Raw genomic sequence first — 21,100 nt, 5'->3', positions numbered from 1 at the left:
CAAAAGTATATACATAGGCTATAGGGAAATACCACACCATTTTATATGAAACTTGAACATCTGTGGATTTTAGATAGATAGGAGACAGTCTTAGAACCAATTCCCCATGGATACTGAGAGATGAGTGTATACAGTAAAGGAACATACTTCATGTTCCCATTTTGTGGGATGGGAACATAAATCAATCTTGGATTACAAAAGTGAGTTGATTTCTCTGGTATTTCAGTTGCATAATTCTGATTAAGAATTTCAAAAGTGATATAATTTTTGCCTTTTTAAATTTAAATTAATGGGTGTTTTTCATAAACACTAATTCTCCTAGTTATTTTTTAATTCTTAAGTAACTCTATAATTAATATTTTCTTATTTTTATTTCTTTACAGGCCTACAGCAGTGAATTCTTTGATTTCAAAATATGGATTTCAGGAGCAGCTTCTGTACTGTGAGTTTTGTTTAAATTATAAGTTAGTTGGTGGTAGTAGTCAGCTTTCCATCAATATAACAAAATACCTGAAATAATTAACTTATAAAGAGAAGAGCTTTACTTTGGCTCATAGTTTTGGATATTCCAGTTCAATATCAGGTAGACTTATTGCTTTGAGCTTCTGATGACATGTCAGATGACAACTACAGGGAGCCTGTGGCATAGAAAAACCTTTTACATCAGAAGCCAAGGAACCAAAAAAGAGGAAGAAGCAGGATCCCACAGTCACTTCAAGGTCCATCCCGGTGGCCCAACGACCTCCCACCAGGCCCCACTTCCTAAAGGCTTCACCCAGTTGCTCCACAGATGTACCTTTGGTAGACATTCAGCATCCACACCATAGCTGCTGAATATACTGTTAATATAAAACTTAATAATATTGATTTTGTTTAATCTTAAAACAATATTACTAAAATATTTCATGGTTTGAAAAGGTTTCCATATAACGGTTCCCGTATATGTGTTGATCTTTATATCTACCAGACATTTAGTATTGGATAATACTAGAGGATTGGAATGAAAATTTTTACATGAATGAAAATATACATGTATACAGACTACTGTATATAGAGATTTAAAATTGTAGGATTGGGAATAATTTTTGCTTTGTTTCCTATGGTTTTTCATATTTTTAAATATAAAAGTAAATAGGGTTTATATAACAAAATTTTTGTAGAGTTTATAGCAATAAAAATATGGCTAAATTTTTAGCATTCAAACAACACAATATCTCCCAATTAATCTTGGTCTGTTGTCTGTTTTGTTTGTGTGGTGTGACACTCTTATGCATTTTTGAGGTCTTTTTATGATTGGCTGGAATACTTTTTAAAAGCAGTGACTTAATCTTTCAATTCAGATGATATCTGTGCAAATATGAAAATCTAAAATGAATGGAAAAGATATTCAAGTATTGAATTAAAATCTTCACTGTATTTTTCAGAATATAAATTTTAAATTTAAATTTTTTAAAGACATTTTAAATTAAACTAATTGGAAGCTATGAAATAGAAGCTTGACACAATTTCACTATAATGTTAAGTTTTCCAAGTACTAATTGATAACTTGAGAACTTTGGTCAGAATTTCGAATAGATTTTTGTATAGTCACACTAAATTGAAAATCATGTTTTGTGATCTCCTGAGAAATCTGGACTTTTTTGATATCATTGAAATTCTGAAATTCCTATGTAAAATTTTTTTATTAGTTACACATGACAGTATAATGATCTTGACAGTTCATACATTTGAATCAAATGGGGTATAATTTCTCATTTTTCTGAGTATACAGGTTGCAGAATTACATTGGTCATACAGTCACCCCTATATACATACAGCAATAATAATGTCTGTTTTATTGTGCTGCCCTTCCAATCCCCCTTTTCTCTCCCCTCCCCTCCCATCACTTCTCTCTACCCAATCTAATGTGACATACTTCTTTTTTTTTTCCTCCTCACAACATACATGTATTCTGTATAAGGATGAGGGTCTCCTTCCATCTTCCATGCAATTCCCCTTCTCCCTCCTTTTCCCTCCCACCTCTCTTCCCTATTTAGTTGTAATCTTCTTCTCATGCTCTTCCTCCCTATCCCATTTTGTGTCACCCCCCTTATATCAGAGAAGACATTCGGCATTTGTTTTTTAGGAATTGGCCAACTTCACTTAGCATAATCTGCTCTAATGCCATCCATTTCCCTGCAAATGTCATGATCTTGTTAATTTTTAGTGCTAAGTAATATTCCATTGTGTATAAATGCCACATTTTTTTTTATCCATTCATCTATTGAAGGGTATCTAGGTTGGTAAATTTTTCTATATTAAAGGCAATAATTTTTTATAAGCCTTTGTGCCAGACATCTTTTAATTAGCTGGCTAATTCATTTATAAATGGCTCCTTTCTGCCTTCTTTTATCTTTATTAGAGGATTTTAATGGCTAAAATAACAAAACATTTAGTTAAATTTTCTTGTTTAAATAAAAAGCATAAGTTTGTATTAATTGCAGCACTATACATTTTTTCAAACTGCTCTCAGTCCTTATGATGGCAATAGTGGTAGTAAAGATACTTAGTTAATATATATTGACTGCTTTACTATAGGCCAGCTACTGTTTCAAGCAGAATACTATTGCCCTATGAGACAGATATTGTTATTGTTCCATTTCACAGAGAAAATTAAGTCATAAGTTAGTAGGTGTCAGAGTTAAAGTTTAGCCTTTGGAAGTCTGACTCCAAGATCCATCCTGTTATGCATGCTTACTTCTCTTTTATGTATAGTTGAAATGTTTTTCTGTTTAAACAGTGTAAATGTAATAACTAATTTAAAATTTTTATAACTTTATTTCATACTGCTGATCTGATATGTTCCAATTATCTTGATTTTTCTAAGTATCAGGAAATTAAACTAGCTAACTCTTACAGTTGAATATTATCTATTTTCAAAGTGATAATTCACTTTAAAACAAATCATGAAATAAATAATGGCATTTTAGTTTTTTCTTTAAATAAATAAAAAAGTTCAATATGTTAATATTAGTTACCAAAAATTCCCTGTATTTACAACCTGAGTATTAAACTGTAAGTGGCAGGAAAGTTTTATTTATTTAAAGTATAATATAGGGCTGGGGATGTGGCTCAAGTGGTGGCCCGCTCGCCTGGCGTGCGTGCGGCCCGGGTTCGATTCTCAGCACCACGTACAAACAAAGATGTTGTGTCCGCCGATAACTAAAAAATAAATATTAAAATTCTCTCTCTCTCTCTCTCTCTCTCTCTCTCTCTCTCTCTCTCTCTCTCCCCCCCTCCTCTCTCACTCTCTCTAAAAAAAAATTAAAAAATAAAGTATAATATATTATTATTTACCTTTTCAATTGGTTTTTAAAAGGGTAAGAATAGTTTGTGAAATGATAAATGTTTTTTTTTTACTATTTTTAAGATTTTACCTGTTCTGATTTATTTGTATTTGTATGTGTTTGTTTTAAGCTGTGCTCGAGGAACTTGTTAATAATGGACGGTTACGAGGCACTGTAATTGGTGGGAGACAGGACAAAGCTGTGTTTGTCCCTGACATCTACTCCAGGACACAGAGTACTTGGGTGGATTCTTTTTTCAGGCAGAATGGTTATCTCGGTAACTTTTTAAATTTTCTTTAAACCTAAAATTTTTTTCTAATGCTAAAACATTTCTGGAGGGTATTTATACTAACCCTGGAATTAGTATGTACTTTGCTATTGTTGACTGTTATTGAGCTTCTAGGTATATTGATGACACAAAACTTCAAATATTTCAAATTCATAAAAGTAATTATACTATATCTTACATTCTCTGAAGCTGTCCAGTTTTTTAGTTACAGCATCTTAGAAATATTTATTGACTGTCCACTTTACAATGTTCATTTGTATTAGTTATATAGTACTACAGAAACATCAAAGTTACTCTAAGTTTTGTTTCTCAGGTTCTGCTATCATATCATTAAAAAAACAGCTTTATAGCCCAAGTCAAACCACATAACAGATTATTTCTCAATAATAAACCTATAATGAACAGTTTAAATATATCCTAGGATAATGGACTTCATTTATGCTTACTTGACTTCTGTGACAAACTTTTTAGCTTCTTCAACCATAGAATTGAATTAGAACTTTGTTATATCTAGTTTTCCTAAGTGTGATTATCTAGATAGGGATTGTGTGGTGAGGAAGGTAGATAATCTTCAATAACTAGAATGTCTGTATATTTAAGTATATTTTTATGTTAAATCATTTTCTAAGTTAAATTAGACTAAAGAACTACTTTGTCCTAAGTTATCTGCTGATACATTTTGAAAAGTAGATTCCATTCCTTAAATATATTAAGCAAAATTAATTCCAGTTTTTGTTTCATCATTTAAATCATACCTTCTCCTTTGCTCCCATTTTTGATCACATTGCTGTGAAGTCCTCATGTCTTCCTTTGGTCCTTCAATTGGAGAGGGGTTGACATAGCTGATATTCAGGAAGATACTCGAACCACTTTCTGTACACATATCTTTAGTTTTAAATTTTTCATAAGGCAAGAAAACCAGGAAATAAGGTGCAATTCTTTTCTGTTTTATTCCTAAAAAAATAGTAGAATGCAGTGCCTTTGTGATTGAAGAATAGATATTGGTGGAACGTTTTGTAAGATTTCTAAAAGGTGTAAATGATTTCCAACTTTGTTATATATTTCCAGTTCTTTCCAACTTTGTTATATATTTCTAGAATTTGATGCCTTGTCCAGACTTGGAATCCCAGATGCTGTAAGCTACATAAAGAAAAGATATAAGACTACACAACTCTTGTTTTTGAAAGCAGCTTGTGTTGGTCAAGGACTTGTGGATCAGGTGGAAGCATCAGTAGAGGAAGCCATCAGCTCTGGAACATGGGTTGATATTTCAGTATGTTTGATCTTTTTATTTTTCCTTAATTTTTCTTTAAGCCAAGGACACATGTTTCACTAGTAGATAGCCATTTTAAAAATTAGAATACATAAAGGTAGTCTTGGCTTTAAAGGTCAATTTTATTAGTCATTATTACAACAAAAATAATTTTAATTATTTTAAGCTTAAAGTATTTCTAACCTTTAAAATAAAGAATATCCTTTTACATGTTCATAATCAATATCCAGAGTTCTATGAATCTTAAAATAAACAAGTAAATAATATAACACTCATATCAATTCTGATACAGAAATCAAAGAGATTTTTTCACATCTTATCCATGCACTTAAAACAACCACTGTCATCAGGCACTGTGCGGAATTTATTTATCTCTTATCTGTTAATCTCTGCTAATATGTCAACATAAGCTGCTTCTGGCATTGATAGTGTTTTACTTCAGTGTTTAATGTTGACCTGCCCTTCATTATGCTAAAAGGATACGTATAGGTAAAGGTAAATAAGAGGTCAATTCTTTATTTTCAAGTTAGGAGTCAGAACCTCTTTATAAAGCAGAATTCCATTTGGAATATGAAAGTTCCCAATATTTTCTATTCATGCAACAAAATTTATGAAATACTTTCCGTATGTGAGGCATCATTCTACTTGTTGGGTGTATGGTAGCCAAACAACTTTTCTGCTGTCAGGAGGGACACTTTTATTGGTGAAAGTTTAATCAAAATGATAATTTCAGATAGTAGAAAAAGCTAAGAGGACATATATTTTGTGGATTTCTAAGAGAGGGAAGCTGAGTGTGACTTGTAAGTTTTGGTGTTTTGAACCATTATTGAAATGCCTATTAGGCATACAAGTGAGGAAATGATGTAGGAAGTAAGATATATAATTCCAGAGCTCCAAGTGGTAATGAAACCAGAAATATAATTTTGGGAAGTTATCAGTATAAATATTGTTCCTAAAGTCACTGGACTTTATGAAACCACCTAGAAAGAGTGTGTATATATTATGTGTGTATACATAATATATGGGTATATATTATAAGTATAATAATATACATATAATACATATAATAAATAAATTAAAATTATATATCTATGATATATACACATAGCACATATACATACTGTAATGTGTATATAATACATATATTTACATATACATAATATATGGAACAAATGGTTTATCTGTATTATATTGCATTTTCATTTCGTATTTATTTTGTTTGTAATTCCAGCCTCTGCTTCCCAGTTCTTTATCAGTTGAAGATTCTGCCATATTGCTTCAGCAGGTGATGAGAGCATTCAGTAAACAGGCTTCAGCTATAATCTTTAGCGACACTGTTGTGGTCAGTGAAAAATTTATAAATGACTGTACAGAGTTATTCAGTGAATTGATGCACCAGAAAGCTGAAAAGGTATACCATGTTTCCTTTCATTGGTCTCTCTAAACAGTATTTTCACATTAGAATCATCTGTCATGTCTTTTGAAAAATCAGATAAACAGTCTACCCAAAAATGTACACTTTGAATTATACAACATTTTCCCTTAATAGATCATTCTTTTTTATTTCCTCTCACAGATTCATATTTCTTTTTCTTTAATTTCATCAGAATATATATTAGAACTTGGAAAAATAATTTTACAAATTGAAATCACATAAATTATACATATCTGTGGATATGTAAAAGTATAGTGTATTCGTACTGTACACACAAAATATGTGTGTGTGTGTGTGTGTATGTATATATATATATGTGTGTGTATATATATATATGGTGTTTTTGGGGGTGGGGGTGGTACCAGCAGTTGAACTCAGGGGCACTCAACCACTGAGCCACATCCCCAGCCCCCCACCTTTTTTTTTTTGGTACTCGGGATTGAACTCGGGTACTCAACCACTGAACCACATCCCCAGCCCTATTTTGTATTTTATTTAGAAACGGTTTCACTGAGCCTGCTTTTGCTGAGGCTGGCTTTAAACTCAATGAGCCTCCTGCTTCAGCCTTCTGAGCCGCAGGGATTACAGGCATGCACCACCATGCTGGACAATAAATGTATTTTTTAAATCTATCAGATCTTTGTTAATTTTACATAGCCAGAGTATATAAACAGGTAACTAGCTGAGAATAGAAATTTTCTGTCAAAATTGATTAGTCTTTCAGAGCAACTGCTATCAAAGTATTTTGAAGAAGAGATAATGCTAGGTCTGTCTTAATGACTATTGAATTCATATTTTTTTTTTTATTATTAGTTGTTCTAATTAACAACACCATCTCTTTATAAAGTTTGCTTGAGTAGATAAAACAAGTCCTGTATTTTAAAGTGCTAATAAATTCACGTAGGCTTAATAAATATGTAATCTGTATTTTTCTATACTCCTTTTAAGCTCTTTGATATTAGGAAACCTAAGTTTAAAAATGTTTATTCTATATATTACTTTGGACAAGTAGACCTCCAATTTCCTTATCTTCAAAGAAAAAATGATGATGCCTACTATGTTAAGGATAAATATAAAGGGATACATATAAATGTCTGTTGTAGTTTATTAAATTATTATTTTTATTTATGATTATTAACTAAAATTAAAACATTAGTATCACTTTTTTAGTATTCTGTCTAACCACAAAAAAAAATGGTTCCGAGAAAGGCATTTGTATTACATGAACTGTAAACATTCTAAGCATTTTTCTTTAGAAAACCAAAGAGGAAATTATAGCATTTTTACCATGAAAATGTACTTTTGACACTAGAGATTATAGAACCCTTTCCAACAAGAAAGAACAAATCTCTACACATGGAAATAAATAGTTCTGTGTTGTAAACATCAACTTTTAAAAAGCAGAGATAATCAAGAATGAATCCAGAGGAAAAAATAGATTTATGTGAATTAGTGTGGTTATATAGGTAGGGAATGTCATTTTCATTATCTTTCTTATAATCTCAAGTAACCAGGTGGTACTGGACTTGAGAGTATCAATAAACTATGGTAAGATTAGCCAATAACAACTGAGGAGAGTTGCTCAGTGACCAACCATAAGTTTGGCAATAACATAGGCATTCTCATTATTTTGTCTAGTAATGCATACAAAAAGCCAAGAACAACAGAAGAGACTGATTTTTAGCAAGGAGAAATTGCCTCAGAATGGCAGTTGTGAAATAAAGCTTGATAGTTCTTTATAATTTGTACAGTATATAAACAACTTTTACTTAATGCTTTTCAAAATGATATATATATTTGACCATTAAAAGTTTGTTTAATTTCAGGAAATGAAAAATAATCCTGTGCATTTAGTCACTGAAGAAGATCTGAAGCAAGTTTCCATTCTAGAAAGTGTTAATACAAATAAAAAGGATAAAAAAGATGAGCGCAGGAGGAAAGCAACAGGTAATAAATTATTATCAATAAAGAAGACTGAAAGATGAGATTTTATTTGTTGCAGTGAACTTTGCATTTATTAGGCCTTTTGAAATACGTTTTACTGATTGATTCACTTTTAACTACTCATATCAACCAAATCTTTCACTAATGTATAAAATTTATTTAAGCTAGTGGATTATTGGTGATTGCATATTCTGTTTTCTCTTGTTAAAAAAAAAAAAAACTGACTAAATTTTATGATTGTGCCCATCTCCTATTTTCTCACTCACTCTGTATTCCAGCCCAGGGTTTTTGTTTGTTTTGTTTTGTTTTTGTTTGTTTTGTTTTGTTTTTGTTTTTGATTCTCAAAATTCCCAGTTCAAGGCCTTTACACTAGCTGCTCTCTACCTGTAATGCCCTGTCCCGAACTTCAAGTAACTGGTTCCTTCTTTTCATTTAGAGCTCAACTTTAAATGTCTTCCTCAGAGGCTTCTACAACCCCTAAAAAATAGTAGCCATAGTCACTGTTTATCTTGCCAGTTTCTTTCCTTATTTTATTACTGTGTTATGTTTTATTGTTTGGGAACATTGTCTATCTCTGTTAGTGATTGTATTTCTAGTACCTAGAGCACCAGTTGGCATATTTTAGATGATCTCTAAATATTTATTGAATGAGTGAATTTCCCAATGAGTCATTGTCTTTTTAATTTCCTTTTTAAAAATTTATAGTCACTGGAACTTATTCTAGGTAGCTCTGATATACTGGTAACTTGCATTTGAAAAGCGATATGTATTTTCCATTCTTTTTTCCCTAGGAAAAAGTTATTAATGCCATATCAAGACTAAAAAAATATATATTCAGTGTTTTTCATTAATTAATATGTAGCTACATTAAAATACTTTATAAAAACTAAATATTTGCTATGTGAATTCACTTTTACTTTGTTGAGATAGTTTCTTCTTCTAAAGCATTTTCATCAAAATCTTGCAATGGTCTTTTGAAATTTCTCTCTATTCTTTCAGGAGAACTAGAGAACTATAGTAAATTACTTCAATATATCATAGTAATATTCATAGCCATGCATGTTTTATTTTGTTTAAATATATAATTTTAAATGCATATTAATTAACTGGTGAATTATGTCAGGATAACTAGTTTGTTTTTTCTTTATGAATATAAGGTCATATGGATTTTTATCTCATTGATAGTGCTATTATATTGCAGTAGTTTAATTATAGTGTATGAAATCATGTCTCAAATACAAATGTCCTTCCATAAGAAACTTATTGCCAAATATGAAAGAGCACATTCACTTTAGATGTGTGCTTATGAAGACAGTATGTTTCCATCATAAAAGCAAGGGAAAGGTAAATTAATAGAAGTCTTAGTTCTAGGATATGATGAAATCTAAGGGAATTCTATTTAGAATTTAGAAATATATCATTAGTTTATAGAAATCCCAATAGTTTATTGAAAAAAAATTTATGAAGAAATATAGTTACAATATTTTATAACCCATTATCAGTATCCTATTTTGTAGAATATATATTTGAATGTAAATATCTATTTTTTTTACTTTTTTGAAAGTGTTTCAATTTACTTCATAATTTTTATTTTTTTAGTCTTTAAACTGTGATCAGTAATGACTTTTTTTTTTTACATAACTATTATGGTAAACATTTATTGAGCACCTGGAATATTTCGAACATTTCTGTATCCCAAAAAGTACAAACATTGAGATGTGCTCCTTGCTATCAAAAAATTTGCGATTGAGTTGAGTGGTCAATGAGTCAGGATGTCCCCTAAAGATGGATAATACTCTTTCAAGCAAGAAAACAAAACCAAATATAGCTATATTTGTGAAGTTTCATAATAGGGGGTTTTAATGATACTGTGACAACAGAGATGAACAAATGAAAACTCTTTGGTCGGGGGGAGGTGGGTACTAGGGATTGAACTCAGGGGCTCTCAACTACTGAGACACATCCCCAGTCCTATTTTGAATTTTATTTAGAGACAGGGTCACTGAGTTCCTTAGCACCTCACTGTTGCTGAGGCTGGTTTTGAACTTATGATCCTCCTGCCTCAGCCTCCCACGCTGCTGGGATTACACATGTGCAGCACCATGCCCAGCAGCACATTTCTTTTGGAGGTAAAAGAAGATATGAAGGAATGGGTTTAGCTAAGAAAAAATCAGACATAGCTACAGAAGTAACATAAGAGGAAGAAACTGCTTTTAGAATAGGCAGGAGAAGGTTGCCTAAATTCAAGAGGATTCATATTTTTTTTTATTGATCAAATGTACTTTAATTATCTTTCTGCTCTGAAGTTAAGTACAACAATACATGTCATCATTTTTCTAATACTAACTCATGTCATTTTCATTATATAATACTAACTAGTTTCATTTTCCACCAGAGGGCAGTGGAAGTGTGAGAGGAGGAGGATGGGGCAACGCCAGAGAATACAAAATTAAAAAAACCAAGAAGAAAGGAAGAAAAGATGATGACAGTGATGATGAGTCTCAGTCATCTCACACTGGTATGTGTTTTTATTCTTTCTTTGTGTATGTACGATTTTTTTTAACAAATTTTCTTGATATTCATATCATTCATAAATATGATGCTTATATAGGAAGTACTTGCTTTGCATAGTTTCACTGGGTACAAATTTCAGGAATCACAATTTATTTAAATATCATCCCACCAATAATACAATCCAACTTCACGTTACCCTGATATATTAACTGCTAGTAGTTGAATAAAGTACAAGCTTTACTGCTAGGTCTTCAGGACATGAATCACTATATAAATAATAGATGTGCTGGGCACAGTGGCACATACCTGTAATTCCAATGGCTCAGGAGCCTGAGGCAGGAGAATCGAAAGCTCAAAGCCAGCCTCAGCAAAAGTTGCGCATTAAGCAATTCAGTGAGATCCTGTCTCTAAATAAAATACAAAACGGGGCTAGGGATGTGGCTTAGTGGTCAAGTGCCCTGAACTTAATCCAGTACCAAAAAAATATTTTTTTAATTAAAAAAATAATAGATACATATTATGATCACTCATTTTTAAGGTTTGTCAATAGTTGATTACTGTACATCCATTATTATTTATGCACAAACAACAAAGCATATAGTTGTTTTGCCTTTGTCTCCCAGTGATAAACCCATGTGACATTTTAAAAAAATGGATAATAAAGATGAAAGTGCAGAAATGAAAAGTAATGACACTGGAAATAAAATTGAAACCAAGTATAATGGAATAATAGAAGGAATGGCAGATTGTGGGAGTATTGACAGTGCCATTGTTCAGGAGACTCTAACTACACACAAAAGAGGAACAGTAAAGGCGAACTTATTGATATAAACAGAGAAAATGGTTATGACAAAAAGGATATAAATTTCTTAGAGAACGTAAAATTGGCAAAAGAAATCACATTAAAAGAACTCTTGGAAATGCTTCAAGACATTGAAAGGCAAAAGATAAAGTGTTGAAAGCTGATCCAGACATTTTATGCATATTTAATTTTTATAATTTTTATAATAATACCTAACTGCTTATGTCTAAAGGGGAGAATTAATTAAGTGTATCTTTCTTTTCCTTAAGTTGTTAGTGTTTGGCAATATTAAGTCTGCAAGAGACATTGTATTTTGTTTTTTTAAATAAAATTATGCATAATTTTTTATTTTCTTCTGTTAAAGAAACCATGATACTACTCTCCTCCTCATCCTCAGCAAAAAGAAAATTGAAAACAAACCTCAAATGATAATTTGAGATTTTTTCTTTTTCACAGAGTTTATTGCCTATGAACTATAGCTGAGAAATGCAAATTGCAAAGGACATGACTGCAGCTATTAATGTGCTTCTATTTTTAATAGCTTAAGATTTGTCTTTAAAATATTCTAAGAAGGCTGAAATAGCTACTGTTCTTGACATGCAGAAAACAATGTTAATTAAGAAAAATATCTTTGTAGAAACCACTCCTGTTACCTATCCTTATTTTGAATAATATTAAGACTCTCTTATATGTGTTTTAATTTCTCACTGATAAATAAATTTCCCTATTGCCTAGATGTGCTAGGAATGAAGGTAAAGAGATATTTAGAAAATACTTCTCTGATTCTGTAATTGTAAATAAATGAAGCATGTGATATTCTTTTTTGTGTGTGTAAATTATTGGGAGGTACTATTAAAGTAGTAAAATCATTCTACCTAAAACAAATGTAATTTCAGTGCTTTTGAAAAATATTGTGTTGTAATCTCTGAAATGGACAGTAAAATTTGGTTTTCAGCTTAAAATTTAAGATCAGTTCAATATGAAAGATTCCTGAAAGGAAATTAATAATTTGTAAAAGGTATGTAAGATGCACACAGAAATTCATAGATTGTTTAGTATGAACATCAGGAATAGGAATAGACAGCAGCTCTCAGAAAAGAAGGATACTACTCTAAAGTGTGATTTCAACTGTTTAGATCTTCATTCATATTGAAAATTGAATTTTGAGCTGTTTTATTTTTTATTGCTAATACTCCACTCATATAACCAATAACCTAATTTAGCTGGATATAATCACTTTATACTTTCACAGTTTCTACTGGAAATATTGTTAGCTTTGTCTTCAACCCACACTTTTACAAGTAAGTGAGTAGATAAAATATTTCCACATTTATAATTATTATGATTTCATTAACTGCCTGTGTTTCCTTATTACAGAATTATTTTTTAAGAGAAAAAATAAATTATGGCTGTAAATTATGCTGTTTATGTCTTTCCAAAAAGGTAGTTTGAACAATTGTACGTGAATTGATTCAGCTTAAACAATTCTACTGGAGTTGTGGTTCATATGATTATAAAAACTCCCTGAAGATCCTTGTGCAAATTACAAAATATTTATTTTTATAAAGAAGAAAATTCTACACAGTGTCTACTGTTAAACAAAATATCCTGTCTTAAAAGATTATTTTCTTTCTTCTTGATTGTTTTGATTTCTAGCTATTTTCATCAGCCAAGTGATATGAGGAAGAAAAATCATTTCATTTTTGTAGAAAACAGCTGTGTGTGTGTGTGTGTGTGTGCGCGCGCGCGCACGCGTGCACACGTGTGAGGTACTAGGAATTGAGCCCAATGCCACTCTACCACTGAGTTACATCCTCTACCCATCTTATTTTTTATTTTGAGACAGGGTCTTACTGTGTTACCCAGGCTGGTCTTGAACTTGAGATCTTCCTGCCTCAGCCTCTCAGGAAGCTGGGACTACAAGTATGCACTACCACACCCAGCTGAAAAGTCTATATCTTATATTCAATTTTAAAATGATTAGAAATAATAATAAATTAGAAATAATGAAAGAAATTCCACTACATAGCTTATTGTTTTTATTAGTTATAGATATTTGATATTAGTTATCTTACTGACATAATAACTAATATCAAAGTCTCTGACAGATGATGAATGAATTACCATCTTAATAAGTATATTATTGGGACTTTATTTGCTTTTTGGTTGCTTATATGTTTAATTTTGGTTGATTTTTTTTTCCCCCATTGCTCCTGTCTGTTGTAGCAAAGAAGAAGCCAGAGATCACTTTTATGTTCCAGGATGATATTGAAGATTTTTTAAGAAAACACATTCAAGATGCCCCTGAGGAGTTCATTTCTGAACTTGCTGAATATTTAATAAAGCAAGTATAAAACATTCTTCAGTTTCTGTTTTGTGATAGCAATTCAATGAGTTGTTAAGTAAAATTTTCATGAAGATCAGAAAGCATATATTTTAGGTATTTTCAAAGATTAGCATTTAATCCAGCCAACAAACTCTGTATTTTATTTGTCTTGGGAAGCTGTTAGTACCACAGACCTTTGGTTAGTTCTTTGGGCAAGGCAGTATGGGAAATAAAGCCAAGAACCTTTGAAGATGTGTCCTCATTCACCAATCTTGCAGTCTTAAATCGTAGTCAGGGAGGAAAACACCAGTATTCTATTTTGATTTGACAAAAAATTTTTAAACTGTTTATTTTGAAGGAGAAAATAAATAATAAATTGTCTCAAAAAGAATAATTTAGATACTATTGCCTTTTTTAAAAAATATTTTTTTAGTTGTCAATGGACCTTTATTTATTTATATGTGGTGCTAAGAATCAAAGCAAGCACTCTACCACTGAGCTACTGCTATTGCCTTTTGAGTGAGCCAGACTTACTTTTTTTAACATGCGAGAGTAAAGGAAGTTATATATAACCATCATTAACCAAACCTGGTCATCCCTGAAGTTAGTCTCAATATATAAGTTGCCATAAATACAATCCAGGAGTCTGGTGCAAGAACTTTTTAATATGTATAATTGTGGCTTTTGCAATGAGAATTTTTTTAATTTAAGTAACTATTTTTACATTTAAATATACTACAGAATTGTGTTTTTCATATATTTTTAAAAAAGTGAAATAGTTAAGTTGTAATTCCTAAGAATGGGAACAGACTTATAGTATACTCTTCTCCAAATTAATATTAAAAAACTATTTTGATTTGTGTACTGTTACTGTTGTTCTTGTCATCTTTATTTTCCCCATATTTTTATTGGTGCATTATAATTATATATTATTCTTGTAATCTTTAGAGCAATAACTTTTACAACTTTAAAATTTAAGTGTAATAGTTTATCTAAGTTACAATTCCTGGAGCTAGGAGACAAATTTTTAATGAACTCTTCTCCAAATTAATTTTATGAGTTTGGAAAAATAGATTTTTTAAAGCCTTATTTGAGTAGATATAACATTTCTTATTTACATCAATTAAATTCAGTACATTTTTATAATTAACTGTATTTGTCTTGTGCACAGACCTCTTAATAAAACCTATCTTGAGGTGGTACGTTCAGTATTCATGTCTTCAACTTCTGCTTCTGGAACTGGCAGAAAACGCACAATCAAGGATTTACAAGAAGAGGTTTCAAATCTATATAATAATATTAGGTTATTTGAAAAAGGGATGAAGTTTTTTGCAGGTATACTTAATACTGTTTTTTCATTGATTCTCGTAATTCTGGGAGGAAGTTAGTTTTAATAAAGTGCCTTTCTTTTCCAGATGATACACTGGCTGCTCTTACTAAGCACTTACTGAAGACAGTGTGTACTGACATCACCAACCTCATTTTTAACTTCTTAGCTTCAGATTTAATGATGGCAGTAGATGATCCTGCAACCATTACAAGTGAAGTATGTTAGTGATCTTCTTCACATTCCTGATGTGTTGAGTCTGAGCAGTTTACTTTCTCTCATTTGAAATAATTTAAAAGAAAAATAAAATACAGGAAGGAATTTTTTCTAAAACATCTAAAAGACTTTTAGTTCAAGTATAGTAACGTTGTATAGATAGTTGCTAGCAGGATTGGTAATGTAACCAGTCTACTAAAAGTTAATAATAATTACTTTGGAATAAACAAGGCTTTTACTTCCCTAATCATTATGTCACATTTCCAATTTTCATGTTGGCTTCTAAGTCACTTAATATTCTGATCAATTTCTATAACTTTATAGTAATTTTCATTTAATGACACCATCTCATTTCAATATTTAAACTAACTCCAGATCTTTTTTAACACTAATCTCGAACTAAATTTAAAAATCATATGACTTCCTTTATTGTAATAAATTGTAGAGTTATGTCTCCTATTTGCTTAGAGGAAGAAAAATGTCCTGAAGATGACAATGACAACTGCTCCTTCTCTTCCTTTTCCTTTCTTCTTCCTCATCCTTCTTGGTTCACAAAAGCTTGGAGATTTAAGGAAAATGAGTGAGGTGGATGTATCTTCATGTAATTGACTGCATATAACTGATTTTGAACTAGATCACACCAAATTATTCTAATGCTTATGGCCTCTAGTAATGTGGTTGTTGCCACATAGGTGACATGAGTTGTTCTTAGAATGACATTTAGTTTAACATCACTCCCCCTCATAGGAAGGACCATTTCCCAAACAAATGTATATTTTTTTCTCCCTTCAGTCCCTAGCCCCCTTCCCTTCTTCAACTTGAGTAACAAATCGCCAGCTGTTTAGACAGTCCCATGTCTATTGCTTCTGTACCAACTTCTGTTGTAGGAAATAAAGAAGATCTTGTTCCATGCCCTTAAAGAACCATAGAAGGCTTAGTATAAGGTGGGACAAAGAGGCACTAAGTTGCCCCTGACTTCCTATACATACTGTACCCTTTAGGGCCTACTGTCAAGCCATTTCAGTAGGCCTCTTCCAGAAATTTTGTACTAGAAGGAGCTATCTGATTTTGGCCAAGAATGCCACCAAACTTCACCAAATATGAATATGTGTGGATAAAGTATTGAAAGATTCCTTATATCATACAGCGTAAAAACAATCTAGCCATGGAACAAGATCTCAGCCCCCATCCTATAGGTAGCTCTGTTCCTTGTGAGTGAGGCTCTTCACAGCTGGCACCAGGGAAGGAGGAGCCTCTTAACCCAACTAACTACTCTACTTCCCACAATAGCATTGACTTTCTTTCCAGCCTTCTTATATTACGGGAGCAGGTGGGAGGAGTAGGACTGTATCTACCTTTTTGTTGACTACTAGTTAACTCTCTGATTTTACAATATTTTTAATCATATTTTTATTCCCAGTTTCAGATGTAAAATTCAAGAACAAAATAAATTCCACTCAGCATTCTGTTACAGTAATAAATATACTTTATTCTTTTGTTTTCATTGATCTTATATTCACTACATGTTGAAAGCACAATACTGAAAGAAATTTTCCCCCTACAGGTAAGAAAAAAAATTTTAAGTAAATTATCAGAAGAAACCAAAGTAGCTCTAACAAAACTGCATAACTCTCTGAATGAAAAAGTAAGTAAAGTTTGATTCTAGTTAGTTACTGCAGCTAAACTCTTATGTTATAAAAATCTTAAAGTAGAATTTTATCATAAAAACTGTAAACTATAAAAGCTAGAATTGTATACTCAGATACATCTTTGGGAGGGGAAGGAGACAAAACTGAGAACATTTTACCATTTTTAGTTCTAAATCAAAATTTCTAATTTAATGCCAAAGTGACCTTTTAAAAATTGTATTTAGGGTGCAAAATTAGAAAACAGTATTAAATGGCTATATTTCTCCAGACACCTATATATAAAAGCAAATTATGCTATTAACTATCTTTTTAGAGCATAGAAGACTTTCTTTCTTCTCTGGATTCTGCTGCAGAAACTTGTGATATTATGGTGAAAAAGGGAGACAAAAAAAGGGAAAGGTAACATTGAATTAATTTGTGTTACTCTTAAATTGAGCTGTTTCATATTTGAAAGTTGAATTATTACTGTCTGAACCTTGCTTAGAGAACTGTATCTAAATGATTATATATCTTCAAGCATGCCAAGGTTTTGATATAGGTAGGTATTCCTATCTGACCTTCTTAATAATGTAACAGAGCTCATAATCCCAGAGTTGATTAAGCCTGGGACTTTTTGTGAGCTTTGGGACCTTCCTTATAGGAAATCTTATTTAAATCAGTGCAGTTCTGTTTGATCACCAACAGCTTAAAACAGAAAGTATTTCAAACATCTCTGCTCTAGAGTTTTTTCTGTAACTTTCTGGTATGCTAGTCTGTCCATGTCTGTTAGGGTGCTGGTTGTGTATATACCCCATATTTGAAGGATTTCTTAAAATATTTTGGAACTAGATCATTAAACTACAAAGTGATAAAGTGAATACAGAGGGGAAAAATTGAGATTGGTGAGAAAGTATTAAATTATGTATTTTTATGATTTGATTCTTGTTTAGACAGATACTATTCCAGCATCGACAAGCACTGGCTGAACAGCTGAAAGTCACAGAAGACCCTGCTCTTATTCTTCACCTCACATCAATCCTGTTGTTTCAGTTCTCAACCCACAGCATGCTCCATGCACCTGGAAGATGTGTCCCACAGATCATTGCTTTTCTTAATAATAAAATTCCAGAGGTATTAACATTTTCAATACATTTGAAATTTTCAAGCTTTCAAATTCTTAATATTTTGAGTGAATAAACACAAATCATTGTCAACTCTCAGGCACAACATATTAATATCATCTGCTTGCTTCCAAGAATGTAAACAGTGAATTTGAGGATTGTTTGGTTTTTTGTTTTTAATTTAACATAGCTCAAGAACTTTTCAGGGCTGTAGCTATGGCTCAGTGGTAGAGCACTTGCTTCACACAGGTGAGGCACTGGGTTCTATCCTCAGCACCACATAAAAATAAAGAAAGAAAGAAAGAACTTTTCAGAATCCTTTAAGATCCATGTAAAGAATGTTCTGAATTTGAAGATTAAGCTTTCAGGAAAAATACAGAATGTCAGATCTCCTATTTTAGTTTCTCCTTCCTTCTCCTTTCTCATCACAGGATCAGCATACTCTTTTAATATAAAAGTATCAAGGTTTGGTTGTAAAGCAATTGACCTACCTTCAAGGTCTAGTTCGAATGTCTTGTCCTATACAAATTCTTTTGAGAAACCCCACCCCTCAGCTAAAAGTCATTTGGCTTCTTTAAACCTCCTTATCACTTTGTACTTTGGTGTTAGAAACTAGCTAAGTCAACTTTTACTAAATTGATCTATGTTCATGGTTTATTTCCTCTAAGCTGTAAACTCCTTGAAAGCAGGGACCTTGCTAGATTCAGCTTTCTACTTACATGACCAGGGCTTCATAAAGATGAGGACCTTCAATGCAAATTGTCAAACAAACCCTACTTCTTCAGTTCCACATAAAATTGAGTTGTGTTTTTAACTTTTCCTTCTTCTTCACAGGATCAGCATACTCTTTTGGTAAAGTATCAAGGTTTGGTTGTAAAACAGTTAGTTAGTCAAAAGAAGACTGGGCAGGGAGATGATCCCATGAGTGATGAACTAGACAAAGAACAACAGGATGTCACCAATGCTACTCGTAAAGAGCTTCAAGAGCTTTCTTCATCCATTAAGGACCTTGTTCTCAAATGCAGGAAATCATCAGTGACAGAAGAATAATGATCTTAGTTTGCTTTTGTTATACAGTGAGCATTTTCCCCCAAACTTAAACTTAAAGGTGAGTAGTCACAAAAAACAGTCAGTGGCAACTCCTTATTCCCCATTGATGTGTCCCTCGCTCCCGCACAATTCAATTAAAATAGTAGTGTTATATTAAATGTAAATCTTGTAAAACGTGAATTTTTGTAAAACTGGGTTCTCGAAAGTTTTTCTTTTCACATAAATTCTATGTGCAGCTTTTTAGATAAAAATTATTTTCACATAATTCTAAAAAAAATATACATTTTAGGTTTATTCCAGATGGTAAATGAAGAATGAATTTTTCTGGAAAAGTACTTATTCATTTGCTATTTGATTTTTAAGTGATATCTATATTTATTATATTCATTTAAGCAGAAACTTAAAATGTGGTCACTTTAAAAAGGAAAAGGGAAATAAACCTTCAGTGTGTCAAAAGTAAAAATAAATCACATTTTATTTTAAGTTAATAGAGTTGCTTCAAAAATAAAATACAGGAATTTTCAGAATATATGTATATATATATTTTTTATTACTATGTCCTTGCTCTAATTTGGGCCTAGTAAGGGCCTTCCACTTAAAAGTTTGCAGGGGCTTCTGGGATGCCTTTACAGGTGGGAACACCAGAGCAGCCTATACATTGCTATGCTCTGTTACCAAACAGGCTGCTGAGAAGAGTGAGAAAAAACGTGAAATTGACTGCTTATAGATATGTCACATTTATATTGGAATGACTAAAACTTTAATACAAAGATTTTTGCTTGATTAATCCAGTTTACATTTCTAAATTTTGCTTTTTATTTCAGTAGATGCTTTAACATCTAATTCTTTGGAAGTATTTATGTGACAAATTGTTAAGCTGCTTTTTTTAGCGGTAAGAGGATCTATAAATGCATTTAAATCATTGGAACCTTTTTTTTCCAATAATAGAAAGCTTATAAAAATTAAATATTTTTGTTTTGTAAAGATTGTGATTTAAAAGTAATTAACATTATTCCTTGGAGTAATCATTCCAACCAAATTTTAAGCAACAATTTAGTATTTATCAAAAAAATTTAGTAATTTTGAATATAATAGCAAATTAAATCCCAAATATGAAAAAATATTATTTTATATAATTCCATTTATGGCATTTGAAACTTTATATTTTAAAATGTTTAAATGCAAAATTCAGACTACCTCCACTTTGTTTTAGAAAAAGTGTTAATCCTGAGTGAAATTAATGTAATTTCTAAGCATTGTTATTAAAGTTGATAGAACTGTAACACTAAATTTAAAAATGTGTTCCCATGGGTAATGTTTTAATATATGTTTTCATAAGAGCAAAGAAGAAAAATGACAAATCTCTGTGACTACAGAGTCTTAATTTATTTTTGTTTATGCAACTTCCAAAATATTGAACACTCAGCCTGTTTAACTCCGCATTTAAGGACCTTATCATTTATGTTTCTGCAGATACCAAAGTAATTCTTGTTTATGTTAAACTATATCATAGAAAATAAATAGAAGAGACCATGAAGCAAATAAAATCATTCTGACTTAATCTATGAAAATAAAGTAGAAGAGACAATGAAGCAAATAAACATGCATTCTGTATTAACTTGTTTGCATTAAATTTTTTCATTTATTTTTTCATAGAAAATGAACATTTTTATTGTTTTGTAAATAAAATTATATAAGTGATTTTGTATGTAAAGATCTAATTTCAATAAAGTTTAAATTGTTAAATACTATCCACTATGATCTTAATGGGCAGTGTTAAGAATATTTAGTTACCTGTTGTTCTATTACATTTTATGGTATTATATATCTTCCTTTATTTAAATTAATA

General features: G+C 31.3%; 1 protein-coding gene across 1 annotated transcript in view; it reads left to right on the top strand.

The window, feature by feature from the left end:
- Positions 1-20,869, top strand: part of Ufl1 (UFM1 specific ligase 1) — a 33,161-nt gene extending 12,292 nt beyond the window's left edge. The window contains exons 7-19 of the mRNA XM_076858414.2: positions 384-442; positions 3,457-3,603; positions 4,713-4,888; positions 6,120-6,299; positions 8,150-8,270; positions 10,663-10,785; positions 13,810-13,927; positions 15,081-15,244; positions 15,325-15,455; positions 17,017-17,097; positions 17,415-17,500; positions 18,031-18,211; positions 19,036-20,869. Coding sequence (XP_076714529.1) covers positions 384-442; positions 3,457-3,603; positions 4,713-4,888; positions 6,120-6,299; positions 8,150-8,270; positions 10,663-10,785; positions 13,810-13,927; positions 15,081-15,244; positions 15,325-15,455; positions 17,017-17,097; positions 17,415-17,500; positions 18,031-18,211; positions 19,036-19,251 — 1,783 coding nt within the window. The 3' untranslated portion in view covers positions 19,252-20,869. The remainder of the gene's footprint in view (positions 1-383; positions 443-3,456; positions 3,604-4,712; positions 4,889-6,119; positions 6,300-8,149; positions 8,271-10,662; positions 10,786-13,809; positions 13,928-15,080; positions 15,245-15,324; positions 15,456-17,016; positions 17,098-17,414; positions 17,501-18,030; positions 18,212-19,035) is intronic.
- Positions 20,870-21,100: the final 231 nt, after the last annotated feature.

The sequence above is a fragment of the Callospermophilus lateralis genome, chromosome 6 (genome assembly GCF_048772815.1).
Source record: "Callospermophilus lateralis isolate mCalLat2 chromosome 6, mCalLat2.hap1, whole genome shotgun sequence".
Classification (NCBI taxonomy): Eukaryota; Metazoa; Chordata; class Mammalia; order Rodentia; family Sciuridae; genus Callospermophilus; species Callospermophilus lateralis.
Note: the sequence above shows the minus strand (reverse complement) of the source record. Positions and strands in the feature narration are given on the sequence as shown.